General features: G+C 39.6%; 1 protein-coding gene across 2 annotated transcripts in view; it reads left to right on the forward strand.

Moving 5' to 3' along the window:
* Nucleotides 1-21,402, forward strand: part of Dzank1 (double zinc ribbon and ankyrin repeat domains 1) — a 106,739-nt gene that overhangs the window by 68,026 nt on the left and 17,311 nt on the right. For both annotated transcript variants that reach the window (XM_074074254.1, XM_074074255.1), the window contains one exon: nucleotides 20,001-20,104. In XM_074074254.1, coding sequence (XP_073930355.1) covers nucleotides 20,001-20,104 — 104 coding nt within the window. The remainder of the gene's footprint in view (nucleotides 1-20,000; nucleotides 20,105-21,402) is intronic.

A 21,402-nucleotide genomic window follows, 5' to 3' on the forward strand; every position in this document is an offset into this window, starting at 1 on the left:
ATCTAAAAAAATAACTAAAGTGAAAAAGAGCTGAGAGCATGGTTCAAGTGGTAGAATGTATACCTAGAAAGCAGGAGGCCCAGAGTTCAAACTCCAGTACCACCAAAACAACAAAGGAAGAAATGCAGTTCTTTATATTGATCATTTGTATCCTGAAATCTTACTTTTAAAATTAGGTCTAATAGGCTTTTACTAAATTTCTTAGGATTTTCTATATACATTATATCATCTGCAGTTTTACTTCTTACTTCTTTTATTTTATCTTTTATTCATATGTGTATACAGATACTTCTTACTTCTGTCCTGAATGCCTTTTATACAATTTTCCTACCTTTGTTTACTTATTTGCATTGCTGTGGGTTGAACCCAGGATGTCACATGTTCTAGACAAGAACTCTACCAATGGAAGATACTTTTGTGTCCTTCCATTCTTGTGGGGCTATACCCCCAGTGCTTAATTTTCTTAATTAATTGCCCTGCTTAGAGTCTCTTGTACAATGTTCAGTGGAAATAATGAGAGCAGAAATGGTTTTTTGCTCCTGAGTTTAGTGCAAAGTACACCCTGAGGATTTCCTCTCCTCCTCTTCCTTCTCCTCCTTACCCCCCACTTTTTTGAGATAGGATCTTGTTATGTAGCCCAGGCTGGCCTCACACTCATGATTTTTATTCCTCAGCTTTCAGAGTATTGGAATGACAGTTGTGCACCACCAAGTCTGACTCCCCTCGTATTTCTAATGTGTTGTGTTTTTAACTTGAAAGGGCAATGGGTTTTGTCAAATGTTTTCTCTGCATCTGCTTAGATGATCATGTAGCCATTGTTTTTTTGTTCCGTTGATACAGTGTTTTACTTTATTTGCAGATGTTAAGCCAATTTTTCATTCCTAGGATAAATCCCACTTGATTGTGGTATGTGGTTCTTTCTGTAGGTTTTTATATTCAGTTTGTGCTGTGGTTTGAATGTGCCTCTCCAAAATCCTGATTGTGGGTATTTTAATTTTTGGAAAGTGATTCAGTCAAGAGGGCTCCACCCTCATGAATAGATTAGTGCCTGATAAATGGGATGGACAGAGCCAGCTCAGGCCCTTTTGTGCCCTTCCACACTTCTGCCATGTGAAAACAGCATTTCTCCCCTCTGGAGGATGTGGCAACAAAATACCATCTTGGAAGCAGAGAGACCTGGCCCACATGGAACATCAAATCTGCTGATTCCTTGTTGTTAGAGTTCTAGCCTCGAGAACTGAGAGAAGTTAATGTCTGTTCTTTATTAATTACTCGGGCTTAGATATTTTGTTATATTAGCACAAATAGACTAAGATAGTTTGATAGTATTTTGTTGAAGATTTTTGTGTCAATATTTATAAGTGATATTAGATTATAATTTCCTTCTTTGTGGTGTCTTTGTCTGATTTTCATATCAGTATACTGACATCATAGAGTGAGTCAAGAAGTCTCTTCTATTTTTTAAGAAGTATTGATGAAGAATTAGCATTAACTCTTCTTTAAGTGTTTGATAAAATTCTCCTATGAATCCATCTGGGCCGGAGCTTTGTCTAGTAGGTAATTTTGATTATTCAATCAATCTTGCTCTCTCTCCCTCCCCCCACCTTTTTTTGTTTTGCGTTGCTAGGGATTGAACCTAGGGCCTGACGCATGCTAGGCAAGTACTCTACCACTGAGCTACATCCCCAGCCCAGAGCAGTTTTTTTATGGGATTAATTCATCTCTTTGCATTTAATGTTATTATTGGTAGTTACATTTATGTCTTCCATTCGACCTTTTCTTTTTTCTTCTCTTTTTATTGGCATATATAAATTGTGCAATGGGGTTTCATTATGATATTTCTTTTCTATACATGTGTATTATTTACTTTGATCAAATTCACCCCGTCTGTTACTCTTTCTCATCCCCTTAATGGGTTTCATGATTATACTTTCATGTGTGTATATGAGGTACTTTGATCATATTCACTCCCTTTATCCTCTGGAATTTCATTTTCTAAATGCCTTTTTTGTTCCTTTATTTCTCCTTTACAACTTTCTTTTGCATTACATATTTTCTAATGTAGCATTTTAATTTTTTAAATGATTTTTTCACTATATATCTAGAATTATTTCCTTACTGATTGCTCTAGGGCTTATGCATATTACCAGAATATGCTTGTTATGGCTAGGATATGAAGTGTCCCCCAAAATGACTGATGCATCAAAGGCTTGGTCCCTAGCTGCTGGCACTTTTTTGGAAGGTGCTGGAAACTTTAGGAGGTGGTGCTTACTTGGAGGAAGCTGGTCACTGGAGCCACTCCTTGGGGGGTATCTTGTCCCTGGCCTGATCCTGCGACTTTCTCTCTGCTTTCTGGCCACTGTGAGGTGAACAGCCTCTGCCACAAACTCCCACCATCAAGATGTACTGTCTTACTATGGCCCAGAAATACCGAACCAGTGACTGAACCCTCTGAAACCATAAGTCAAAATGAATCTTTTCTCCCTCAAATTGCTTTTCTCAGATATTTTGTTGCAGTGATGTAAAGCTAACTAACACAATGCTTCAGAGTTATACTAACTTAATTCCAATGAGATATAGAAATGCTTAGCTGTATTCCCTTGTCAGTTTTTGTGGTATTTTTGTTTTATATAACAGTATGTCTTTCTATATGTTATAAAACCCATATAGATATGTTGTAAATTCCCCCAAAACTATTATAACTAGTACTACAAATCCATTATCTTTTAAAGATCTAAGGGAAGAAAGAATTATATATTTATGGCTTTTGCTCTATTAGGCTTATTTTTTCTGTTTCTAGTTCTCTTAATTTATTCCTTTGAATTCAAATTTCCATCCGGAGTTATATTTTTAGCCCAATAGCTTTGTTCCCATTTACCTCCTTTGTATTGTTATTATATTTCTGTATGTCATAAGTCAAACATTACAATTATATACATATTGTTATATATTTAAAAAATCTGTTAAGAGAACAAAGAAAAAATATGTTTCTAATGTCTTTTATAATTACATAATTACCTTTACCTGTAGTCTTTGTATTATTTTTGTATAGATTGACATTGCCATCTGGGGTCATATGCTTTCAGCCTGAGGAACTTCCTTTAGTATTTCTTATAAGGAGTGTCTTCCAGCAATGAATTCTGTTATTTGTTTATATAGAAATGTCTTCATTTCACTTTCATTTCTGAAATATTGCTCTGCTGGGCATAGGATTCATGGTTGACAGTTTTTCCTTAAGTATTTAGAATATATTATTGCACTGTCTTTTGACATCCTTGATTTCTGATAGGAGATCTGCTGTACTATATTGAGAATCCCTTGTGCCTGAGCCCTCTTTCTACTTTTCAAGATTCTGTTTATCTTTGTCCTTCAGCAGTCTGATAGTATGTCTCACTGTGGATTTCCTTGAGTTTCTCCTACTTGGAGTTTGTTGAGCTTAGACATGTAAATTCATATCCTTCGTCAAATTTGGGAACTGTTTTGCCGTTATCTCTTCAAATATTTTTTCTGCTCCTAGCTCTGTCTCTTTTCCTTCTAGTATTCTCATAGATATGTTGATGTTCTTGATATTTTCCCACAGGTCTCTTGGGCTCTGCTCATTTTTCCTCATTCTTTTTTTCTTTTCTTTGCACTGGGTAATATCCATTGGACTATTTTTGTAGTTTGCTAGTTATTTTTTATGCCAGATCAAAACTACTGAGATCATCTAGTGAATTTTAAAATTTCACTTATTGTCATTTTCTGCTATATATTTTCTATTAGATTTTCCTTTTATAAAATTTCTGCTTATTTATAGTTTTATTGATTTCGTAATACCTTCTTTTACTTCTTTAAGCATGGTTTCCTTCAGTTCTTTGAATGTACTCTGAAGTTTTGTTAAATTCTCAACATCTAGCTGCTATTGTTGGTGGCTGATGGTGGGTCTGTGTTCGGAAGACTTCCACATTCTTTGTCCCATGTGGAAGGATCCGTGGCAGAACACGTAGTTGTATAGGAGTTTATTAAAATTTAGAGAAGGGAAATACAAAGAGGAGCATGGTGGGGCTCAGGGGTAATCTGGAGGCCAAGAAAGCATGCTTCCCTTCCCCAGGTACTTGTAAAACCTATGTTAACTTATGGGAAGGGCAGAACCAGGTGAATCCCATGCAATAATCAATGAGTGGGGAGGGGCATTGGCAGTTCCTGGCCAGATGAGGGTGGTCCCTGAACCAGAGCATGGTTAATCTGAGTTGAAATATTTTTCTATGAGTCCAAAACTTTCCCTAATTTTAGTCTGCCTCAAATTCCCCCTGAGAGACAATATTCCAAAAAATTCTTTTTTGGAGGTTGCTAAAGGAGAGTGATCCATCTTCAGTATCTGCTTCAAGCTGAAAAGGGGCACCAGACCCTACCTACAAAGGAAATTTTCTCTCCTATTTCTTTCCCCTGGGGTTCATTTGGACATGAGGTATCTGAATTACTATCCAGCACAGTCAAGGTTCCTCATGGAGATCTGGGTTACTCATGGAGATCTTGTTCATCTGTAGAGATCGATAGCCCTGTTGCATCATGGTTTGGGTTTCTAAAGGCTTTCATCCTGGAAGAGATAAATATGGTTTAGAAGGCATGACTTTAACATGAAAATTGATAGGGGCATCAATTGAAGGGGCCCTGCCAGGTGTGGCAGGAAGGATAAAGAATATAACTTTTCATTTTGAAAAGTGACAGAGTCTATGGTTACTTTGCCCATTGGTGTTTATACTATATCTATTTTTAACTTTTAGATGGCCCTGTGTTTGGACTGCCACTGTAATGGGCAGTTAAGGGATGACTGTTTGGGGTAATATCTACATTAGAAGCCAGGTGTACCAGGGGCAGGTGCCAGTCCACTTAGAGGGTAATCATCAATGAGTTGTTTTGTCCTTAAGGAGACGTTAGATACCATCAAAAGTTATTCCATCTTTGTTTAAACAGAAGGCCTTGGCCAAAACCATGAGTTTGCCTTTTGCTGGAAGCCAAGATGGCTTAAATATTAGAACACATGCATAAGAGCCCCCTTTTAAAATCTCTGGGCTTTGGTTACTTTTAGAGGTCTGGCATAATTGACTCCATTTAGAACTGGAAAGTCCCCTTATTTGTGCAGTCCTTTTGAACTGTCTCATTTGGCTAAATGCCACTTCTTTCTCAAAGAAGTTGGAAGATGCCAACCATTGCGGGGGCGGGGTTGCATCCTCTTAAACTGTTTTTCTGAACAGTCAGCTCTGAAGATTCTGCCAATTTGGCAAGTTTGTCCCCCAGAGCCGGAGTAGCTTCTCCCAGAAAGTCATAGCTTCTTCCAGAAAGTCAGACTTTTATCCTACAGAGGAGGGAGAGTGACACATCAAACAGATCAGAAGTCAGTGCCAATGGGACATTTCTGGCCAAATTAAGCAACAAAGGGATTTATTTAAAAAAAATGGCTCTTAGGCTGGGCTTAATTAAACTTAATTGTGTCATTGGGGAGGTACTGACACCTTTAAATTGTTCTGACGTGTCAGCAGATAATAGTTATAAGGTTTTTACAAGGAAAATACAAAATGACCCCAATAGTTAAGAATGTCTGACCTGGTTGACAGATAAGCACTTGTCAGAGTCATTTTTCATGGGCTTGTCTGTAAATGTCTCAGTAGGATTAGAACTGTAAAGACAAAACTTAAAATAACCATGGTTAATAGTTTAACAATTAATATAATAGCATAGTACTACTAAACCTCTCTTGTTACAATTGGGAACATACACACATAGTTGAAGTAGTTATGACATCCACTGGTACAATGTCTTTTTACAACTCTTTTAGAAGGCTTGTATACTTGAAGAACACAAAAGCACCTAACATATAAAGGACCCAGTAGCAGCATCACAGTTTAAACCTTGAATTTTGGTTAGGTAAAGTAAAAAAAAAAGTTAGTGGTTGTCAGTACTATCAATATAGTACTGATAATTAAAAACACTAAATTTTCCAATGGTTAGTGGGTTCGTGAAGGCAGTATCAGTAATTTCAACTAGCCCCTGTTTTATTGCTCAGTTGCATATCTCATATATATATATATGTATATATATATACATATATAATGTATATAATTGTTATATATATATATATATATATAAAACAATGTTTATCTTGCCAATGTCAGATAAACCAATGTTTATGTGACAAACAGATGTCAGGCCTAAATGATGGAACTTTTAGCATTTGTCATAAAGAGCATGTCAAAGACCTTATTAGATAGACTGTACCTTAGATAAAATAACTCTAGCTGTTTACATGTATATACTTCTAACTCTAGAAGCAGTTCTATCCCTTTTAGATACACCTACAAGGCACTAGCAGTATTAGAACCATTTAAAAGAATTTTGACTGAATGGTAAATAATTTCAAATGGGCTATGTGGAGAACTTGTCATATTTTTTGTTGCTGGGGTCAAAGCACTCCCAGTATTTAAAGATACAGACAATTGAATATGTTGGCTTCCCCTGTGCTGGCTGGTAGAAACAGAGAGAGGGAAAAGGAAGGGGAAGAATCAGTCTCTTCACCCCTGCATGAGGGATCCTGAATGGAATTTCCTATGCTGGCTGGTAGAGAGAGAGAGGGAAAGGGAAGGAGAAAGACTGCCTTTTGAGAGTGAGCAAGACCTGCTCCAAGATCCTCAAGGTGTCCCTCATATATCTTGGAAGTCTCAGTTGCAGATCCTCTAGACCTGGCTTGTCTAAAAAGCCCTCCAGCAGATGTCTCTGCATGAACAAATGGTGGGGTACCCTGACTTTCTACCATTCTCCAAAAGGCCAGTCTCTTACACCCCTGCACAAGGATTCCTAAATGGGATGCTGATCCTGAATGCCAACCCAACTATTAGAGCATTAGCAAAGAGGCCGATACCAAACCAACATGTAAAATGACAACATAACAATACAAAGAAAGACAATCTTGTTGAGTGTTAAAAGGGAAACATCTTAATATGAACTTTTGTAACTAGTACAGAGTTAACTACCAAATACCAAGGTAAACTTGGCTGATATATACCTATCATTTAGTTTTCACATCAGGCCATGGGACTGTATTCAACTTGTAAACTTGTGAAGAATGGGAGAACAATTTAAAAAATATATATTTTAAAAATAATAAGCCAAGATTAATGTCTCAAATGATCAGATACAGAAACAGAGATAAGGGAGTAAGCATAAATTTAGGAAACCCAATGACTGAGAGTCATAGTGTGGGTATTGATAAGAAATCACATCCTAGACTGCTGATGTTAACTAACAGAATGGCTTGGGACACACAGGGTTGTTGACTTGCATGCAGCCCCTGGAGCCCAAAAATAATGGGCTCAGTCATTAAGAGTTAATGGCACACATAATTTAGTATTCTAGGATTAATCACCTTTTAGTAGACGCCAATAAAACTTAAGGTTTCATCATCCCATCTGGAAGGTGAACTTTTGTTTGGTTTTGGTAAAATTTTGTTTCAGCCTATAGCACCAAAATTCCCTGATAGTTATTTTGATAAAACAGAATACACATTAGTACCTTAAATTTTGACCTTAGGAACTCCCTAGGCAAACTTTAAACTATAACCAACCCAATCACTTACATATGTAAACTTAGAATCTTTAAGACCTTAATTTGTATCTTGAAACAACCTTTGTAAAAACCCTAACTAAGATAATTTAGACACCTGTTTTTAATAAAACTCTTAGCAACCTTATACCTTAAAAGACATAGGAAGAAAAATAATATTTTTTATAATAGTAATTGACAAGAATACATGGGTCAATAAACCTAATTATAAAAGTTGAATGTAAATTGCATTCACAGATTGAGATTATTGTCCTAATTTTCTTTTGTCCCAAGGCAGAGGATAGTTAGGCCTGGTTGGGATTAGAATTTTATATAACTTTTGAGACAGTTGTGTAGACAGTTGTGTACATTAACTTTATAAAAGAAGCTTAAGAACCATCCTAAAGACGTCTGCACACACACACACACACACACACACACACACACACACATGCACACACAGATGTTTTGACCTAGACATGCTAAAACCGTCAAAGCATGCTAGTGTGAGCTCAAAAAAAGTAAAAATGAAGTGGCCACAATTGGTAGGAGACAAAGACATACACAGAAAACATACAAAATGACACACAAAATGATCACATTAATTCAGAGTGCACTCTTTTTTTTTATTTTTAGCAGTACTGGGGTTTGAACTCAGGGCATTCACCTTGAGCCACTCCACTAGCCCTATTTTTGTGAAGGGTTTTTGGAGATAGGGTCTCACAAACTATTTGCCTAGACTGGCTTCCAACTGCAATCCTCCTGATCGCTGCCTCCTGAGTAGCTAGGATTACAAGTGTGAGCCACCAGTACCCTGACAGAGTGCACTCTTAAATAATTTCTTTGTAATCTGAAAATCTTAAAGAAATGGACAGATTTCTAGATACATATGATCATCCAAAACTGAACCAAGAGGAAATTAATCACCTGAATAGACCTATAACACAAAATGAAATTGAAGCAGCAATCAAGAGTCTCCCCAAAAAGAAAAGTCCAGGACCTGATGGATTCTCTGCTGAATTCTATCAGACCTTTAAAGAAGAACTGATACCAACCCTCCTTAAACTGTTCCATGAAATAGAAAGGGAAGGAAAACTGCCAAACACATTTTATGAAGCCAGTATTACACTTATCCCAAAACCAGGCAAAGACACCTCCAAAAAGGAGAACTATAGGCCAATCTCCTTAATGAACATTGATGCAAAAATCCTCAACAAAATAATGGCAAACCGAATTCAGCAACACATCAAAAAGATTATTCACCACGACCAAGTAGGCTTCATCCCAGGGATGCAGGGGTGGTTCAACATACGAAAATCAATAAACGTAATAAACCACATTAACAGAAGCAAAGACAAAAACCACTTGATCATCTCAATAGATGCAGAAAAAGCCTTTGATAAGATCCAACACCATTTCATGATAAAAGCTCTAAGAAAACTAGGAATAGAAGGAAAGTACCTCAACATTATAAAAGCTATATATGACAAACCTACAGCCAGCATTATACTTAATGGAGAAAAACTGAAACCATTCCCTCTAAAATCAGGAACCAGACAAGGATGCCCACTATCTCCACTCCTATTCAACATAGTACTGGAATTCCTAGCCAGAGCAATTAGGCAAGAAGAAGGAATAAAAGGAATACAAATAGATAAAGAAACTGTCAAAATATCCCTATTTGCAGATGACATGATCCTATACCTTGAAGACCCAAAAAACTCTACTCAGAAGCTTCTAGACATCATCAATAGTTATAGCAAGGTAGCAGGATATAAAATCAACATAGAAAAATCATTAGCATTTCTATACACTAATAATGAACAAACTGAAAAAGAATATATGAAAACAATTCCATTTACAATAGCCTCAAAAAAAATCAAATACCTAGGTGTAAACCTAACAAAAGATGTGAAAGACCTCTACAAGGAAAAGTATACACTTCTGAAGAAAGAGATTGAGGAAGACTATAGAAAGTGGAGAGATCTCCCATGCTCATGGATTGGTAGACTCAACATGGTAAAAATGTCGATACTCCCCAAAGTAATCTACATGTTTAATGCAATTCCCATCAAAATTCCAATGACATTCATCAAAGAGATTGAAAAATCTACTGTTAAATTTATATGGAAACACAAGAGGCCACGAATAGCCAAGGCAATACTCAGTCAAAAGAACAATGCAGGAGGTATCACAATATCTGACTTCAAACTATATTACAAAGCAATAACAATAAAAACAGCATGGTACTGGCACAAAAACAGACATGAAGACCAGTGGAACAGAATAGAGGACCCAGATATGAAGCCACACAACTATAACCAACTTATCTTTGACAAAGGAGCTAAAAATATACGATGGAGAAATAGCAGCCTCTTCAACAAAAACTGCTGGGAAAACTGGTTAGCAGTCTGCAAAAAACTGAAACTAGATCCATGTATATCACCCTATACCAAGATTAGCTCAAAATAGATCAAGGATCTTAATATCAGACCCCAAACTCTTAAGTTGATACAAGAAAGAGTAGGAAATACTCTGGAGTTAGTAGGTATAGGTAAGAACTTTCTCAATCAAACCCCAGCAACACAGCAACTAAGAGATAGCATAGATAAATGGGACCTCATAAAACTAAAAAGCTTCTGTTCATCAAAAGAAATGGTCTAAACTGAAGAGAACACCCACAGAGTGGGAGAAAATATTTGCCAACTATACATCAGACAAAGGACTGATAACCAGAATATACAGGGAACTTAAAAAACTAAATTCTCCCAAAACTAATGAACCAATAAAGAAATGGGCATGTGAACTAAACAGAACTTTCTCAAAAGAAGAAATTCAAATGGCCAGGAAACACATGAAAAAATGCTCACCATCTCTAGCAATAAAGGAAATGCAAATTAAAACCACGCTAAGATTCCACCTCACCCCTGTTAGAATAGCCATCATCAGCAACACCACCAACAACAGGTGTTGGCGAGGATGCGGGGAAAAAGGAACCCTCTTACACTGTTGGTGGGAATGTAGACTAGTACAACCACTCTGGAAAAAAATTTGGAGGCTACTTAAAAAGCTGGACATCGAGCTACCATTTGATCCAGCAATACCACTCTTGGGGATATACCCAAAAGACTGTTACTCCAGAGGCACCTGCACATCCATGTTTATTGCGGCACTATTCACAATAGCCAAGTTATGGAAACAGCCAAGATGTCCCACCACTGACGAATGGATTAAGAAAATGTGGTACCTATACACAATGGAATTTTATGCAGCCATGAAGAAGAACGAAATGTTATCATTCACTGGTAAATGGATGGAATTGGAGAACATCATTCTGAGTGAGGTTAGCCTGGCTCAAAAGACCAAAAATCGTATGTTCTCCCTCATATGTGGACATTAGATCAAGGGCAAACACAACAAGGGGATTGGACTATGAGCACATGATAAAAGCGAGAGCACACAAGGGAGGGATGAGGATAGGTAAGACACCTAAAAAACTAGCTAGCATTTGTTGCCCTTAACGCAGAGAAACTAAAGCAGATACCTTAAAGCAACTGAGGCCAATAGGAAAAGGGGAACAGGTACCAGAGAAAAGGTTAGATCAAAAAGAATTCACCTAGAAGGTAACACCCACGCACAGGAAATCAATGTGAGTCAATGCCCTGTATAGCTATCCTTATCTCAACCAGCAAAAACTCTTGTTCCTTCCTATTATTGCTTATACTCTCTCTACAACAAAATTAGAAATAAGGGCAAAATAGTTTCTGCTGGGTATTGGGGGTGGGCGGAGTGGGTGGTAAGGGAGGGGGTGGGGGCAGTGGGGAGAAATGAACCAATCCTTGTATGCACATATAAATAATAAAAGAAAAAGGAAAAAAAAATTTCTTTGTCACTATCTTTAGTAGATTAGTCAGCTAGATTCCTAAGTAGTTTATAACAGATCTTTAACACAAATACTCTATTCTTTGTCCAATCCTTAACAGATTAATATATTAAAAACAACATGTATAAAAACTGTATTGATTAGAGAATTTTAACCACAAGATAGTTATAATTTTCCTAGAGGATGGCAACTTGGCATCATCCATGAGTTTTCTATCCCTAGGGAGTGGCAAAACGGCACTGGACACATGGTGGCTTCATCATGGTGGCATCATTTCTTGTGACCACATGGTCTCTTCAAAGGGCCTTTCAAATGGAACACAAAGACATGTTACATGCAACATACAGGCTCAAAATAGCAATCTGTTATAGTAATAAAAGACTTCCCATGAAACACAGGTGTTACTGCCTATATTAGTCATCCTAATGAAAAGAACAAATAATCCAAGCAAACTAAGGTAGGATTTGAACTCATGACCTCACATTTGCTAGGCAGGCAAGTCCATGTTAGTTTCCCCAAAGAAAGGAAACTTAGAAACTATCTTTAGAATCTAGCAAATAATCTCATTAATCCCATCAGTGAAGGGCACCAGCTGGTCACTGGTGGGCCGTGGGACATGTGTCCTTGGGACAGGGGAATGTGACCTCAGTGTGAGTGCTTCCACAATCCCTGCAGGCCATGGGGACAAGGAGAGTACAGGCGAGAGTTGGGATCAGTGTCCAGGGCAAACAGAGGCATGGCAGGTAGACAGGCAAGGGAGCAGGACAGAGGGGGAAGAGGAAGATGGCTGTGGATGCATGGCAACCACAGGAAAGTGTGGTCTGGCTGAGGCCTGGGTCCTGGGCCACCAGAGCTGGTGCCTTTAGTGGCAGAGGAGGTGTGGTGGATTTGGAGCCCAGGCCATGCAAGTGACAGGTCATGGGGCACACCCAGTGCTGGTGCCGCACCCTTTGGCCTGCTATGAGATGCAGCTCCCAACAGTGGCATTGGGCTCCCGTTGCTGCTACCAGTGCTGGTGGGGCTCGGCTGGTGCTGCAAGCCTCTCAGCCTCCAAGCTGACACTCCCAGGCTGGCACTGATAAGCAGGGCCAGATACTTGGGGCACAGGCACATCCCGGGTTCCCCTGATAGGTAGCAGGTAGGCATAAACAGTGGCCACAGGAAGAAATCATTTTAATATATCTTCTAATTCCACTAATATCTTTTTAAGATCAGATAGGCAGAGCCCAGAGGCTATCACTGGAAGTTCTAAAGATAGCCACTACCCTAAAGCTTAATTCACTCTACCCATGTGTAATCCACATCCTAAATATCAACTATGTCTGGACCAGGGAGGTTTTCACAAATAAATTTAACAATACAAAGACCCAAACCTAGGAGCTAGATAGAGCAAAGGTTAGGAATTTCAAACAGGAATTTTCTATCAATTAGAGCTGGAGCCAGTAGATTACTGAATGTCTGTCTTAATAAGACAGTGACCCAAACTCAGAAAATCACCCCAGGGGCCAAAAGGATCCAAAGCTTTCTTAGTAAATATTTCAGCCTTAAAACCTGACCCCCTCCACTGTTCTCACTGATGGAGGCAAGAACCATCAAGGAGCACTTGTGAAGGCAGTTTAAGACCTGGGGCTGTCAGGTGGAGTCTGCCCCTCACTCGCTCTCCAAGACCCTGCCTGGTACCCCCATAGCACGGGACGGGTTAGAGGAATCCAGCCCAAGTGCCTGGGGAGATGGCCACCATGGCTGACACCGGCCATGACTAACATGCCTCTTAGGCCACATGGCTGCCTGGGCCCAGAGGTTAGAGAAGGAGGAGAGAGAAGGGAGAAGGGCAGGAAGTGGGGAGGAGAAGAGAGAAGGGTGCAGACACATAGGAGCATCATGAAAGTGGGGAGGGTCTGCCCTGAGGCCTGGGGCAGCAGCTGCCAGGGCTAGTGTCTAAGGCCTCATGGGCTGTCCTGACTGCCCTCTCCACCTGGGCCAAACGGCAAACTTGAACCTTGTGGCACTGGCCACCCCTATAGTTCTGCCCTCCCTGACTGCATGTCTATCAGGACACATCTACTGCAGCGGTTTGTGGGGCACATGGGGGTGGGTTAATGCACCGCATCTCCCAGCAGCATGGGCAAAATATGATGTACTGCAAGAGGCCCATGCATCAGGGGAGGGGTACCTCGAGTTAATGTGGTACATCCTCTGGGGTCTGTGTCCACAGGGCCTTGGAGCAAGTCCGAGCCCTGGTGTGGTGCTTGACTCCAAAGTAGTAGGTGGAGGGGCACAGGCCAAAGGGTAGGGAGGGATGGGTCAGAAGAAAATAAATCAATAAACATAGCATCTTACCCTTCAACGCCCGACTGTCTTGACCGCAAATGTTGGCAGCTGACAGGTGGGTCTGTGGTCAGAAGGCTTCCGAGTTCTTTGTCCCACATGGAAGAATCCATGGCAGGACATGTGAGTGTAAATGGAATTTATTAAAGTTAGGGAAGGGAAATACAAAGGGGAGCATGCTGGGGCCCAGGTGGAATCTGAAGGGCAAGAAAGTGTGCTTTCCTTCCCCAGGTACTTTTAAAACTTATGCTAACCAATGGGAAGGGCAGAACCAGGTGAGTTCCATCCAATAATCAATGAGTAGGGAGGGGCAAGAATGGTTCCCGGCCAAGTGAGGATGGTCCCTGAGCCAAAGCATGATTAATCTGAGTTGTAATATTTTTCTGAGTCCCAAACTTTCCCTAATTTTAGCTCACCTTACTATCACAGGCAGTTTTTTTGTCTGTCTGCTTTTCTCCTGTGTTTGGGTTGGAATTTCCTGTTTCTTTGCTGTCTCGTAATTTTTTGTTGGAACTGGACATTTTATTTATTTTTCTATTTTTCTTATGTATTTATTTGACAGTACTGGGCTTCAGACTCTGAGCCTTTGTGCTTGCTAGGTAAGCACTCTACCACTTGAGCCATTCCACCAGCCCTGGAACTGGACATTTTAGATAATATATCAACTCTGGACTGAGGTTATTTGCTTGTCTCTTTGGTGACTAGCTAGATCATTTTAGTGAACTCTATTTCACCCCTATTGTATGAAGCCTGTGATGTTGTTCCTTGGAAAATATAGGCATGTACTGTGTCACTCTGGGACAATGGCAGTTTTGGCCAGGCTCCTTGACTATCTCCCTAACCACACCCGGTAATTAAACTTCTGTTACTGCTGGTTGATTGCTCTGTTATTTTCAGTCATGCTGTAGGGTATACATTGTTCTACAGACTGACCTAATTAAATTTTGGATTTTATAAGGATAGTTGTTTAGGTCAATATTTGAATATTTTTCCAACTCTGGAAAGCTGTTCTTTGCTTTTATTTCCTTGTGTCTATGTGGTTAAATTGGCTGCTGATAATTCAGCTCATATTGTTGTGGAAATATCGTCAGATGAGAAACCAAGCGACACTCAGGGAAGTAGGAGAACTCGGATTTTTCTTTTCTTTTTTTTTTTTATTTTATTATTCATATGTGCATACAAGGCTTGGGTCATTTCTCCCCCCTGCCCTCCCCCCCATTACCACCCACTCTGCCCCTCCCTCTCCCCCACCACCCCCTCAATACCCAGCAGAAACTATTTTGCCCTTATCTCTAATTTTGTTGTAGAGAGAGTATAAGCAATAATAGGAAGGGACAAGGGTTTTTGCTGGTTGAATAAGGATAGCTATACAGGGAGTTGACTCACATTAATTTCCTGTGCATGTGTGTTACCTTCTAGGTTAATTCTTTTTGATCTAACCTTTTCTCTAGTTCCTGGTCCCCTTCTCCTATTGGCCTCAGTTGCTTTTAAGGTATCTGCTTTAGTTTCTCTGCGTTAAGGGCAACAAATGCTAGCTAATTTTTTAGGTGTCTTACTTATCCTCACCCCTCCCTTGTGTGCTCTCGCTTTTATCATGTGCTCAAAGTCCAATCCCCTTGTTGTGTTTGCCCTTGATCTAATGTCCACATATGAGGGAGAACATACGATTTTTGGTCTTTTGGGCCAGGCTAACCTCACTCAGAATGATGTTCTCCAATTCCATCCATTTACCAGCGAATGATAACATTTCGTTCTTCTTCATGGCTGCATAAAATTCCATTGTGTATAGGTACCACATTTTCTTGATCCATTCGTCAGTAGTGGGGCATGTTGGCTGTTTCCATAACTTGGCTATTGTGAATAGTGCCGCAATAAACATGGGTGTGTAGGTGCCTCTGGAGTAACCTGTGTCACAGTCTTTTGGGTATATCCCCAAGAGTGGTATTGCTGGATCAAATGGTAGATCAATGGTTAGCTTTTTAAGTAGCCTCCAAATTTTTTTCCAGAGTGATTGTACTAGTCTACATTCCCACCAACAGTGTAAGAGGGTTCCTTTTTCCCTGCATCCTCACCAGCACTTCTTGGTGGTGGTGTTGCTAATGATGGCTATTCTAACAGGGGTGAGGTGGAATCTTAGTGTGGTTTTAATTTGCATTTCCTTTATTGCTAGGGATGGTGAGCATTTTTTCATGTGTTTTTTGGCCATTTGAATTTCTTCTTTTGAGAAAGTTCTGTTTAGTTCACTTGCCCATTTCTTTATTGGTTCATTAGTTTTGGGAGAATTTAGTTTTTTAAGTTCCCTATATATTCTGGTTATCAGTCCTTTGTCTGATGTGTAGCTGGCAAATATTTTCTCCCACTCTGTGGGTGTTCTCTTCAGTTTAGAGACCATTTCTTTTGATGAACAGAAGCTTTTTAGTTTTATGAGGTCCCATTTATCTATGCTATCTCTTAGTTGCTGTGCTGCTGGGGTTTGATTGAGAAAGTTCTTACCTATACCTACTAACTGCAGAGTTTTTCCTACTCTTTCCTGTATCAACCTTAGTTTTTGTGGTCTGATGTTAAGATGCAAGAACTTGGATTTTTATTTCGTTTTATGCTAGTACTCAAAATTCTGGGCCCCCAGCAGTGAAACCACAGGATTCTTAAAGGGAATCAGGTTACAGGGAATGTGCTGGTTGCTAATAGGTGGGCTCACTCTGGGGTTAGGGACCTAGGGTTGTTTAGGTAGGAGCAGTAGGGGGACCTGTTTCAGAAGGTCTACTTACAGAGGGAGACAAAGAAAGAGGGAGACATGGGCAGCAGGGGATATATAGCTGTCCATGTCTTCGCCTTTCATTTGTCTTCTGCAGAAGAAGACAGTTATCTCGGCATGGGGCCTTTTATCTTGGCCCTGGATTCATTTTATGGCTTAACTAATAATTTCATAATCTGCTTTGAGGCAATTTCCTATTCAATATCTCTTAGTGAATCTACCAGTCTTCTTGTAATTGCTTTCTACCATCCCTTCTTTGTTTTGAGACCAGCATTAGGCTTGAAATTTCCCACACTCTGTTGGCAAATGAAATCAGTTCCTTTGGGTTCCTTTGAGTTCCTTTGGGATGACATTCCATACTCTTTGTTTTATGTTTTTTCTGAGCCAATGCACTAGATTAGAGGTAGGGACAATTGTGTTTCTCTCTCAGAGTGATATCTTTGTGTTAGGGACTAGGCACTCAGCATGGGGAGTAGAGCTGTAGCCTCTGGTCTTCTAGATTGATCTCTCCCAAAATGAGATCTATAATGAACAAGTCAGAAATAGGTAATCTGAATCCAAGTATTTTCAGTGCCATGGACTCAAGGTACAGCCCCTCCATCCTATGAGGAGTTACTGGGAGCCCCCATCTCTTAACTACACTTCCTCAGAACTTAGACTGTCAACAGGCAGTTGGGGCAGGATGAGAAATACAAAATCATCTCCCTCCTGGAAAGATACTGTAGCTGCAACTGGGAGCTGAGAGGGGAGGGAGTCTAGATGACTGTACCTACCTAGAGTGGAGTTTCCATCATTCACACCACCAACTCACTGTTCTGAGTTTTAGTACATTTTCTTCACTAAATGTTTTTTCATTTGCTGTTTGTCTTTGATACTGGAAAGTTTAGCATTTGGTATACCTCAGTTCTTGCTTCCAACGAGAGAATAATTCAGGCGGGATGCAAAAATAGTGAAAATGATGGTAAAATTTATTAGGAAAGGAATACACTGTCAATAGACTGAAATTGGGTCATAGCATGAGAACCATGATACCAGCATTTAGAGCTAGAATATTTACTGAGAAATTCTCAGCCCCAGGTCCATTTGGCCCGTACAAGGGGCTCCTGGGCCTGGGTGTTTGTCTTGTTAAATTAAAGAGATTACCTGAGTGAAACTCCCAGCCTAGGCCTAACTGATGTTTAGAGTGTGGTTTATTCTTGAGTAAAGAAAGGATTAAACTTTAGGAGTGTGGCTGACTACAAAGGATCCTGTGATATCCTCTGGCATCATGGGCTACTCTGATCTTAACAGAGACTGGTCGGTCACCTGTGGATTTGGGAAGTTTAATTACAAATGATTTTCTTCCTCTTGTGGTCACCACTTATGTCTAACTGCTATCTATCATCTTTAGAAATATTCCCAGAGAATTTAGATAGTTAATCGTTGGGCTTTTTAAAATAGTTTAATTGGGGAATGGGAGCACCAAACTTTTCAGGCTGTCATGCTAGAAATCGATCATTCCCAGTTCTTTTCATGCTCTCTGAATTTCCCTTCTGGAACCAGAACTCAGCCTGCAGTCTGACCGAGCCCTCACAGACTTTGGAGTAGTATCTGTTCTATGGTGGATTGTCTACAGAGATGGCTAGATTCCTTACATCCTTGCTGTCCTTAAGAGGAAGGCTTTGTGACTTGCTTTGCCTAGTAGGAAGTAATAGAAGAGACCCATGACAGTTCTGGGCTTAGGCCAGAACTAATAAGGGTCATAGCGTGAGAACCATGATACCATCTTATTAAGAAAGATAGCTATCTTTCTTAATAAGATGGATGGCTTCCACTTACTTTCTATAAAGACAACACTATAGAAAAAAAGTTCAGTATGGATTACTTAATGAGAGAAGTCTCAAAGAGGAGAACAAGGGGCACCCCAGCCAACAGTCAGCTCAAAGACTCAGCAACCTTGAGATGAGAGAAAGGCCCTGCCACCTCAGCCATCCCCTAGCAGTTCATGCTGTCTTGGCCAAGGTCTCATCCCAATCAGCTGCTCTTTGTCCCAGGCAGTAGGCCACTGTGCTACTGGATTGTTGTTCCTGAGTTTGTGTCTTAGCGTAGTCAATGATTGAAGGCATCGGACCAGGAGTTAAGAGTTAAAGCAAGCACAAAGTATATTAAAAGGATAGTGCACCCTGTCATGTGGGACTTAGTGAAAGAGCTAAGCCAAAGAAAGGCTGAAGTCTAGGGGCTAATATAGGGCTCTGCCTGACTTAGGCACACACTACTCTACTTTGAAATTACACCTGTAATTGGATGTCTAATTAACTTCTTGCTGAACCCAACCATCTGGCTATCCCTTCCCATCCCATCTTATCAGACTGGACATTCCAGGAAGGTCTTGTTAGTCCATCCTGTCCTTGAGGACTGTCATATACATTTTATGACTACCGTTTGTTACCTTGGTGAGACCCACCATTTATATTTATAACCCCCTTGTGCTATCTTGGGAAAGTTTGCTGTGTTACTTTCCTTGAGGGGTCTGTTTTTCATCTCTTTAGATATTTGTCTTTAAAGATGCTTCTCTGTCTCCCTTTATCTAGGAGAGAGACCGCTGTATTTTATTATGTGGGTAAGAAGCCTGCTCCTCATATCTCCCTAAATGCTTTTTTTTAAGGATGCATTCCTATCTCTTTTATCCAAGACTAAGTTACTTTTGCCATCTGTCCCCTTTACATTCCCAGGTTCATTTTTGCCATTTATTCCCAGAGCCACTTCTGCTGTTTTTCTGCTATTTTCCCCACCTCACATTTGCTCCCCTCATAACAGCATGGTTTGCCCACACACAAGAAACCAGACATCCAGATTCATGTGAAATCTCTTATGTTTTAAGTAGTGGCAATTAATTCAAATGTGTTTAAAACCCTATGCAAAGTAGGGAAGGACACAGGAAACTTTCTGGAATAATGGAAATGTTCTGTATGTTGATTTGGATGCCAAACCCTAACTTCATGTTTAAAATTTTATATAAAACTTATTTGTGGGAAAGAATAATAGAAAACTAAAAGATTTCATATATGACAATCAAAGTATGGTCTTTTGAGATTCTGTGATCATGTGTCATAAGAAGTCAGTGGGAGCCAGGTGCCAGTGACTCTTACCTGTAATCCTAACTACTCAGAAGGCAGAGATTAGGTTTGAACCCAACCCCAGGCAAATAGTTCATGAGATCCTATCTCAAAGAAAACCCTTCACAAAAAAGTTCTGGTGGAATGGCTCAAGGTGAATGCCCTGAGTTCAAACCCCAGAATGAAAAAAAAAATGAAATCAATGGCAGGGGGATAAAATTTATTGCTGTGTATTATTGAGGTTCAGTAAGGAAAAACTATTATAAAGTTTGGCAAAGAAAAATAGCCTCTGAGAATGTACATCTTACACATATTTCTTTCTTAGAAGAAGTATTCATATGGCTTTGTTTCTCTTCTTTTTAAGGATACTGGAGAAAACAATTGGATCATATCTCTGCTCACCTCAGATCTTATGCTCAGAACAACCCTGAATTCCGGGCCTTGATTGCCGAACCCCGGATGGGAAAGGTGAGTGAGGTGAAACTGACCTTCCAGGGTGTCCTCGGTCTCAGGCTTCCTTCAGGACGTTGCCTGAAATTGTTCCTTACTTAGCTCCTTTCCTCTCCCACATTTTCTTACTATTCTCAACCTGTGAGCACTGCCTTAGTAAATCACTTGCACATAAGGATTATCTCAAGGTCTGTTTCTTGGGCATCTGACATAGAAAGATTTTGAACATCTCATGCTTAGATGCCAAATGTATTGCCATTAAACAACATCACTTGATTGTGTTCATGGATTCAGATAGGGCACAGTGGAGATACACTGCAGTAGGTATTTAGAACAAGCCTTATTTGACACCCAGGATAACTGAGGCTCATAGGGGCTTCCCTGAACAAGGCTGCCCTACTAGGTTGAGAGGGATTCAGATTTGAAATAAGTTTGTCAGATCCTAAGCTCCATACCTTTTCTTTGGCACTGCATTTCCTTTATAAAGGCACAACTCAGTGAGGGTACCTTTCCTCTTGTTTGTCACAGTCTAGAAGGAACATTATCAAATCACATTTATCCTTTGCCATCAAATAGGCCAACATTGAAACTGTCTCACAATCTTATTTTTAACCACTGTTTAATTCCTTTGATAAACCATATTGGTAGTTTCTAAACTCTTTGGTCCAATCAGAGGTCTGCATGAACGACAAATCTGACCTGTTGCCCAATTTTATAAATGATGTTTTATTGCATCTGAGCTGCATCCATTTATTTACAAGTTATCTGTGGCTACTTTGTGCTACATTAGCAATGTTAAGTATTCATGATACAAAATTTATGGCCCTTAAGACCTAAAATATTTACTATCTAACCTTTTCAAAAAACATTTGCTACCTACTGTTTGAATCTAAATTTGTTCCACTACTTATAGTAAAAGCTCCTCAACTGTGATACTTGTCCTTTAATCTCCAGGGCCAGTTTTCCCTACTCCCAACCATCAGGATACCTTTTCCAAGGTGATGACCTTCAGTATGTCTGTTGAAGAAAGTATAAATTTGAATCTTGTCTTCTTATCTAATCTGAAAGTCTCTATCCTTTGAAGTATGTAGTTCATTTGTAATTAGTGGAGTTATAGGTATTTGAGTCTGCTATTTTGCTCTGTTTTCTATTTATCTCATCTAGTTTTTGTTCCTGTTTCTCTTTTGTTACCTTTTTTTGTACTAAGAATAGTTGAGTAAACTTAAACATCTCAGAATTTCTAGACTATTCTCAAGACAGTGAGTCTTGAATCCCACACGCACAGTTAAGAATTCTCTTTAAAATTCCTTTAAAAG

Source organism: Castor canadensis, chromosome 5 (genome assembly GCF_047511655.1).
Source record: "Castor canadensis chromosome 5, mCasCan1.hap1v2, whole genome shotgun sequence".
In the NCBI taxonomy this organism is placed as follows: domain Eukaryota; kingdom Metazoa; phylum Chordata; class Mammalia; order Rodentia; family Castoridae; genus Castor; species Castor canadensis.